Source organism: Aquarana catesbeiana, linkage group LG05 (assembly GCF_042186555.1).
Source record: "Aquarana catesbeiana isolate 2022-GZ linkage group LG05, ASM4218655v1, whole genome shotgun sequence".
In the NCBI taxonomy this organism is placed as follows: Eukaryota; Metazoa; Chordata; class Amphibia; order Anura; family Ranidae; genus Aquarana; species Aquarana catesbeiana.
The window spans coordinates 633,059,553-633,068,903 of NC_133328.1; the positions used below are offsets into that span (position 1 = coordinate 633,059,553).

The 9,351-nt window shown below is 42.5% G+C and overlaps 1 protein-coding gene across 1 annotated transcript; it reads left to right on the plus strand.

The window, feature by feature from the left end:
• The first annotated feature begins 4,636 nt into the window (after positions 1-4,636).
• LOC141146103 (forkhead activin signal transducer 3-like) lies at positions 4,637-7,976 on the plus strand. Its single transcript, XM_073632856.1, has 3 exons — positions 4,637-4,920; positions 6,905-7,004; positions 7,227-7,976. Exons 1-3 carry the CDS (start codon positions 4,637-4,639, stop codon positions 7,974-7,976), a joined length of 1,134 nt encoding a protein of 377 aa, XP_073488957.1.
• Positions 7,977-9,351: the final 1,375 nt, after the last annotated feature.

The window sequence follows — 9,351 nt, forward strand, 5'->3', positions numbered from 1 at the left end:
ATTAGAAGCTTTTTCATATTTCTTCCAAGCCAACACCACCATGTGAAGTACTCCTTGGTTCTTTGCCGCTATTTTTTTCTATAATTACAGTTTTTCTATGGCCAAAAATTAGCTTTCTGAGGATTCAATCCCCTTATTTATTTTTTTTATATTATCTTCCTCTATGTGGGAAGACATCTGCCAGAGCCAGGAGAAAGGATCTAAGCTAGGTCCCTTCTTCCAGACATAGGAGCCCCATAGGAAACATGTTCTGCACTTATGGGCAGTGTGGACAAGGGTGACAAGCAGTCCAAGTGGTTACAGTGGCTCCTGTGGTGAGAATGCTGGATCTAAAGATCTAAGCTAGATCCCTTCTTCCAGACATAGGCACCCAATAGGAAGCTTGTTCTGCACTGATGAGCAGTAAGGGCAAGGGTGACAGGCAGCCCAAGTGGTTATAGCAGGGCCGTCTAATCCAGTGGGCACACCTGGGCACTGCCCAAGGGCCCCAGGTGCACATGGGGCCCCATCAGGATGAGCCCAGACCTAGAGAGATGCTGCTGGCACTGGGGTGCAAATACTCCCCCAGCTTTGCCTTATCTCTCCTACTGATTGCAACACATTAATCCCTCTCCTCTTCACTCGCTCTCCGGCCATGGCTCACTCCACCTTCTTTCCAGATGAGTTTCTTTTAATTATTTCTGCTACAAACAGGTCACCCTCTGCTTCTCCCTTTATCTACACTTTCAGTTTGCTGTAAGTTGAACACTTTCACACGATCCAATCCTCCTCCCCTCTGATAACACTATGTCCTCTCCTTTCCATAAATCTGCACTATAAACAACACTGGAGCCTCCGCTCTCAGCTCTGGGCATTTGGAAGAGATAGAAAGGGTGCAAGACCAGTGGCAGCTTGTGCTCATAATTTTTTGGGGGGCGCAAACAAACTGAAAATACAGAAAAAAAAACATCAATTGCAGCCACTGCGCCCATCAAACGCTGCCACTGTGCCCATCAAATTGCAGCCACTGTGCTATCAAATGCTGCCACTGTGCTATCAAATTCTGCCACTGTGCTATCAAATGCTGCCACTGTGCTATCAAATGCTGCCACTGTGCCATACAATGGTACCGCTGTGACCCCCCGCTCACCGTCTGCCCGGCACATACCCTGTCTTGGTGGGGCAGCGGATGACGGCGGTGAGCAGTGTCCTCCGAGCGGTGTCTTCATGTGTCTCTTCCCGTCCTCTCCTCCCATCTGGGTTCCAATCACAGCGCTTATTGTTTCAGCCAATCAGGTGACGGGTAACAGACCCAAGCACCTGATTGGCGGAGAGGCGGTTCAGTGTTAGGACAGCGAATGTTAATTCGCTGTCCTAACACACCTGGGTAAACTGCGAGAGCCAAGCATGGTCACCTTTTTTGACACCTATTAGAGCCTATGGCTCTAATCATGTGCTTCAAAAATACCCCCCGCCACTGTAATTCAGGTGCCCGGTGCCCGAAAAGGGGACAGGTGCCTGAATAGGGGGTGGCATCAGTGGCCATGGATAGATTCATGTAATGCATGAATCTATCCATGTCATAGAAGGGGTGGCTGGAGAGAGGGTTCCTTATGGACGCACTGCCACTGTGCAAGACAGATGAACGTGTGGACTGTCTTGCACCCTTTCTATGCCTGCTCACTTTTTATCTCTTCCAACTGTCCTGCAGCCTAACACATTTTCTGCAGCTATTTAAACTGCCTATAGCATAACACACTCGTGATCCCTGCATTCTGAGCAAAAGACACTCCCGATCCCTGTATTTTGAGCAAAACACACTCCCGATCCCTGCATTCTGAGCATAGCACTCCTGATCCCTGCATTCTGAGAGCAACACTCTCCTTAATCCTGCATTCTCAGCGCAATGCATTACTTAACCCTGCATTCTGAGCGCAACACAAGCCTTAACACTACATTTTGAGCATAACGCACTGCTTTGATCTTTGACTTCATCAGTGTTGTTCAAGTAGGTCTCCATCTGTCTATGGTTGCCTACCCCTACCTTAGAGCCTTTTTCAATCCCTTTTGCTCATTCAGAGCCCCCCAAGATCCCTTTAGTTCCCGGCACCAACTCATTCCCAACTGGGAAATATGTTTCCTCAGTCCCTTTCATTGTATCAAAAGTGAGACTTCCGGGGTATGTTTTGACATCGGACTGCAATCCACAGCATGACTTCAGTCTCCAACCACTCTAGTACAGGGGGTCTCCAAACTTTCCAAACAAAGGGCCAGATTACTGTCCTTCAGACAGAAGGAGGTTGGACTAGGGCCATTGGGAACAGAAAATGTTCTGGTGTCCAGTGGGAGTAAACAACGCTCTATCTTTGGGGTCAATGGAAAGAATTGTGCTCCATCAAATGTGGGTTTTTTTTTACATTTTCGTTGCCTGGTTGGGTTTCCTTTGTAAAGCGCATTTCACCACATTCACTAAGTTAAGGGAAAAACCAGTTGCGAAGTGAACACCGGTTTGCCTTTAGTAAGTCAAACTCGGTGTGTCCAGTTCTGGAGACCTCACATGCAAGAAGATATTGATAAGATAGAATGAATCCAGAGATGGACAACAAAATGGTGAAAGGTCTGAGGGATGAAACATATCAGGAGAGACTTCAGGAACTTACAGTCTGGAGGAAAGAAGGGAAAGGATGGATATGACAACCTTCAAACTCATAAAGGGGGTGAATAAGGTTCAGGAGGGCAGGATTTTCAATATGGAGCCAAGTTTAGGAACACGGGGACATGACCTCAAACTGGATGAAAGAAAGTTCTACACTAATCTTAGAAAAACTTGGAACAAACTTTCAGAAGAGGTAGCGAGTCAGTCAACAGGCAGCCCCTGTTCACATTAGAGTGACAGGTCAAATCGCATGACAAGTCACATCCTATTGCCAGCAATCACTCTGTTCAAATCAGTGCGACGCCGACTCATGCATATTGGATGTGGTGTAAAGCGCATCCAAATCGCATATATGTGAACCCAGCCTAAATCTCCCCTAATGTATTTAACATTACTGGGCATATTATTCTCCAGATTTGCATCCCTGCTCCATGTCCCTTTTCCACCATATTTATCATCAGTATAAAAAAATTATTTCAAAGCATGTCTATCATAAATTTAAAATAGCAGTTTCGTTGTTGGGGTGTCAAACTAGTTTAAAAAGTTCTGCAACCAGCAAGAGCAATAAAGCAGTTTCAGTACTATCCCCTATCAATCATTATACCAACATTTAATAAGTCATTAACTCATCATTATTAATTGATTATTAATAATTAATAATAATCAATTAATATGTATTTGTAGTTTTTACCCATTTAATATTACATCTAGACACACACAGACACATAGAGTGAGGACAGAAAAAAAAGACAAAGTGCTCCATCAAGTCTGCCCCACTTTTTTAATTTATATCTACAGTATATACATATTTTGAATTCTTTTAGTATAGATTTATGTTTGCCCCAAGCATTTTTGAGATGCATGTTTGAAAATCTATTATCAGTTATAGACCTCCCATGTTATATGGAGTCCTACTGAGTGTGTTTTTTATCAAAAACATTTTTTCCTGCAAATTGCTCAGATCTGTCATCTTAACATAGCGAAATTGTTCTACTTATAGATATAATATGACATAATATCATATAGGTATTTATATTTTTTATGTTAAATATAATCCTCTTCAATTTGCTTCTACAAATTTCTTAAATAGAATGAATGCCTAGAAAATGTCCACTATTAAAGGAAAAAATGCTGAAAACCATCTGGAATAACAGGGACACCAATGTGCAGCAAATTTAAAACACTGATTTCAATTAAGAAATAAACAAACAGAAAAAAATATAAATTTATGCTAAAAAAAGCAGTTGTAATTTAACACAGTATGTGCTCCTTAGATAAGATCCTTCAGCAAATATATCTTTCAAAGTTATTGTTAGTTTAATAAATAAAAATAACTTCTAAAATTCAATGTACTTGTAAATGTTAACTGGATAAAATTATTTTAAAAATTAGACATAAAATAAAACTATTTTGACAGCCAAAAGAAAGTCGTAAGAATATTTAGAAAAATAAAACCATCAAATTCAAGTTTGGACACTTTGAGTGGTTCTAATGGATAAAAAGCAGTATTAAGCTATTTATGCCCGATGTACCCTAACAAAAGCCATTCTGAGATTGGTAAATGTGTCTAAAATTTTATGCAAAATGTAGGAAAATTTAAAGATAAAATAATTATATTTTTGAATGAGTGAAAAAAAATCTAAGTTATACATGTGATATAAAAATATATACAAACAAATCTATATCCACAGGTAAAAAAAAAATTGTATATACAAGAGATCATTTTAGTATATGAACGTAATATTCACCTCATAAGCATACGATATACGCTCCATCAGCATATAGTCAACACAACATATACATAACAATGCCCCCCAACATCTCAGCCCTGAAACTTCCAGGAAACGTATTCAAATGGATGGTGAGGGGCCCTCTGCAGTAAGGGAGGTGTCGCCTCTTATGGTTACAGGTGCATTTACATTATAAAGCCCAGGGTGGGGATCCCAGCACTATGTATACCTGGCTGCCCCCATACACACAACACAACACACCTGACAAGCCATGGATTGCCCACAACATTCCTGGGACCCCCTCTACAACCAAGTCCCTGAGCCACACAGCATGGACAGGATCCTGGCCGCAGTAGAGAACTGTCCTGGGGAGGCCAACGGAGGCCCCAAAAAGCCAGAAACCACTGATCAGCTCAGCAAGAAGAGTAAGAAGAGCAAAAAGAGCAAGAAGAAGAATTATCAACGCTACGCCAAACCACCCTACTCCTACTTGGCCATGATCGCCCTGGTCATCCAGGCATCCCCCAAGAAGAAGCTCAAACTGAAACAGATAACCAACCTTCCATTATGGGGCTTCTTGGGGCTTTAGGGCAGCTAAGGGCAGAGGGAGGGGGTGACACTGAGACTAGCTCAGATAAAGGATTTGTCAGACGGATATTCTTTATTTTCGGCACAAAATTATTTGTTTCTGTTAGGCCTATGAAGGCTGAAAAAATTATACCAATATTTATCAAAAATAGAAGTTCAAGAAGTTGGGTGAATTGTCAATGTTTTATTTTTTTAGTTATTTTTTTATTTTTAATTTAGGCCCCTGGCTGCCTGTTATATTTGCAGCATATAAAACTCTCATGACTACAGGCTGAATTACAGAAAAAAAAAATGTTTTAATTTCCTCCAAATTTTTTATATAAATAAAAAAAGCCAAAACTTTTTTTTTTCTTTTTTTTATGAAGTGGGTCAGATTTTTGTTGTTTTTGTATGGAGCAATAAGCCTTATGCTGTCCTTAGGTATATCATTCACAGGTGTTCAATTACACCAACTTTTTTTCCAAAATACGGAAAGAAAATATAAAGAAAAAAATAATAGAATCACAAACATTCAGAAAAAAAGGATTGTTTATTTAAATTTTTATTGTTTGTATTTTTTGTTCATGAAGTTTCATTTGTGTGTGCTTTTTTTCAAACAGTTTTTTCTTAATATTTTTACTTAATTTTTTCTTCCTTTTTTTGCTTTTTTCATGTTGTGTTTAGAGAATACATCTAATACAATTGATATATATATTATTCACATATGTTCAATTTATTATAAGGACAGTGCAACTAAGGCCTTCATTATTATTGCTCTTATTGGGCTTAGCCCGTGCTTTGTGGAAATACGTTTTGTAATGCCGCGTACACACGGTCAGACTTTTCGTCTACAAAAGTCCGACAGCCTGTCCGACAGACTTTCGACGGACTTTTGGCGGACTTGCGGCGGACTTGCGGCGGACTTTCTAACGAACAGACTTGCCTACACACGATCACACAAAAGTCCGTCGAATTCTTACGTGATGACGTACACCGGACTAAAATAAGGAAGTTCATAGCCAGTAGCCAATAGCTGCCCTAGCGTGGGTTTTTGTCCGTCGGACTAGCATACAGACGAGCGGATTTTTCGACCGGACTCGAGTCCGTCGGAAAGATTTGAAGCATGTTTCAAATCTAAAGTACGTCGGATTTGAGGCTAAAAAAGTCAGTTGAAAGTCCGGAGAAGCCCACACACGATCGGATTACCAGCCAGCTTTAGTCCGTCAGCGTCCGTTGGACTTTTGTAGTCGAAAAGTCCGACCGTGTGTACGCGGCATAATAGTGAATGTTTTTATAGAGAGGGGTGCTTTTGCATTTTATTTTAGTCTTAATTGCTGTCTGTGTCCCAGCTGGGGAGATTTACTCTAAGACCCCCCAAAGTATGAAAGTGATTGGAAAAGCCAAAATATTGGGCTGTCAACAAAACAGGGGAAGCCTAATTGTTCCTGTGGCAAATGTCTAACTGGGGATTTGCCTCCCTTTGGGGAGGTTTCATCTTACTTGAAGGATAGGGAAAAGAGAAATTTCCTCAATGGGGACATAAAAAAAAATAAATCTCCACTCCATCCACAATGTCCAAAAAAAGTTTTGCCTTCAGGTCATCTTTTCTTTTAAGGTTTTGTGCCAGGATCTCAATGGTAACCCAAAAATCCCCCCAGGACATTGATGTCCCTTTCTCCTATACATACATACATTTGGCTCCCAACACCAGACTTCAGAAAGTGCTAGCTGCCTTCCCAATGCAATACAAGCATGCACAAAGTGTTCTGTCTATACCCTGACATCACTTTCTACATGCTTAATTTAGGAAGCCTTGTACCACAAATGGACAGGAGGTCTACAGTGATGTCCTCCTAAGTATCTCAGTACAGGTCTCCTGGTTATACTTATATAATGTAAGAGGTATTATTTATCTTGGTTTACGGTCATGTTCATTCACTTACAACTATACTTTTTATTATTGGCAGATCGAAGATGAGATCAGCAACCTCTTCCCTTTCTTCAAGGGGGATTATCAGGGCTGGAGGGACTCTGTTCGACATAACCTCTCCTCCAATGATTGCTTCGAAAAGGTAAGGACTTGTTGCTCCTAGGATGTGATGGCGGTGATGGGCTCTTAAGGTTCTCTACATACTGCAGCCAAGTAAAAAAAAAAAAATAGGTGCAGATTCTGAGAAACGACTTTTCTGATCATTGTAAATAGGTCACAGGGTTTTATTACCCTGACCTGTAATAGATTTGTGTGAATCTGCTGTGCTGGTTTATGCCTCTAACGTCTTCTCCCTCTTTTGCAGATCCTGAAAGATCCGCTGAGGCCGAATGGTAAAGGCAACTACTGGATAGTGAATGTGAGCCGGATTCCCGCCGCAGCCATGAAGCTGCAGAACACGGTGGTCACCCGCCAGGAAGCCTACCCTCATGACCTGGCTCCTTATATCCTGGATGGACATCCTTACAGACCTTCCACTTTTCATAACCCTCATCCTCCAATAGAAAATACTGTGGTCAGAGCAGAAGCAGAGGCTCAGTCCTCAGGACCAACCCAGCCCCCTAGTGTACATCCCGCCTCAATTTTCCCAGAAATCTTACATAACTTACCAGCATCACACACAAAATGTGTGGCCCCTAATGTGGTGGCCCCTCCTAGCATACACCCTCTGCAGCTTTACCCCAACTTCGCACTCTCTCTATGTAATTACATGCCTTCCCCATACTCAAGCTCCACCTGTGCGGAGCAGAGGGATGTCTACCCTCCCAATGTGATACCTCAAATGTCTCCCCAGCCTAGACCCTCTGAAGCCAGGAATTCCCTGTCAGATTTCCCTCCCAATACAGCAATCTTTAATGTCCCCATATATCCCCCACCCGGGAGCTACATGTCACCTCAAAACATGTATGGGCAGCAGTTATCTCAAGGTGGGGCTTACGGGCAGCATTTATCTCAGGGTGGTGCTTACGGGCAGCATTTAACTCAGGGTGGCACATATTGGGAACATTTATCTCAGGTCGGGGTGTACCCAGAGTACGGACCCAACGGTTACTGATTGGCCAGATGCTGAGACAAGGCTGGTTTTGGGCCGTTCACTTTTGTCCCAAGGACTAGCTGCACTTGAAGGCTTACCTGATGACATTGGCACCAGTGGTAATTTAGTCGACTAAAATAACACTATTTTAGTTGACTAAAACAGTTCAGATGGCTAAAATACAACTAAAACTGAAATGGCATTTTAGTCAAAAGACAAAGATTAAAAATTAACACTGGTTGGCACTCAACTCGGCATGTGGCCCAGTGGAGGTGGCACCAACCAAGACATACAGTTCAAAGGCATTGGAATTGGATCACATGTATATATGACAATCATTTTGTATCTTGTCTGATTATATTCACTTGAAATAAATTTGAATTTTTGTTTTACTGAAATTTGGCATCAATGTTGTAAATGTCTACATGGGTATCAAGATTAGAACTAGTAAAATAGTTTGAAAAATGTATATATCAACTGTATAGTATAGATCTTAAACGGTCAGTCCACTCATAAATGACATTTCAGTATTTGTCTAATGCTGGTGAATTAATTGCCCTGACAGGGTCTTGTATCTCCCGATTTTGCACACTTGCTGTCCCCATTATAAAGGGTTCCCAACTTCCCACCATCCCGGCACCATTTTTAATTTATTTTATGTTATGGAGAATGTGACAGAAGGCATCAAAACACAAATGTTTTATATATGAGATTTGTAATGAAATAACAATTTCCATCTTTATAAAGATTCCTGTGGGTGTATTGGTTGCATTCGGAATTCCTCGGCTCATGTCTAGTTATAATAGAAGCAGTGGCATCGCAATGGGGGGGCAAGGTGGGGTGCAGCCTGCACTGGGTGATACCTGCCAGAAAGGTGACACCGGGGCCGCCACTACACAGTGCACCATATTGTATGCACTTGCAGAGCTGCAGCGGTGTGGTGAGAGCGGGACATGTAGCCGTGCGAGGGAGGCTGCCTATAACACTCCCCAGTCAGTGAAGCTAACCCTCGGGGATCTTCAATATCTCCTTCAGCTGCAGTTGGGGGCCGGAGCTGAGGTGTGTGGCTGCCTCCTCCACTCCTCCCACACCCTTATTCACTCTCGCGGCTGAAGGAGGAGAAGAGGCAAAGACACAGCAGCCCCAAGTGTCTTAATCTCTGCAGCTATGCTGTAATTTCCTGCAAACTGCCCTATACCTCCCCAACCTGCCCTATACCTCCCCAACCTGCCCTATACCAGCCCAACCTGCCCTCTACCAGCCCAACCTGCCCTCTACCAGCCCAACCTGCCCTCTACCAGCCCAACCTGCCCTATACCAGCCCAACCTGCCCTATACCAGCCCAACCTGCCCTATACCTCCCAACCTGCCCTATACCTCCCAACCTGCCCTATAC

Coding starts and splice junctions, on each gene's coding strand:
- LOC141146103 (XM_073632856.1), top strand. CDS start 4,637: ATGGATTGCCCACAACATTCCTGGGACCCCCTCTACAACCAAGTCCCT. Junction 4,921..6,904: donor CTCAAACTGAAACAGATAAC/CAACCTTCCATT, acceptor TTGGCAGATCGA/AGATGAGATCAGCAACCTCT. Junction 7,005..7,226: donor CCAATGATTGCTTCGAAAAG/GTAAGGACTTGT, acceptor CCTCTTTTGCAG/ATCCTGAAAGATCCGCTGAG.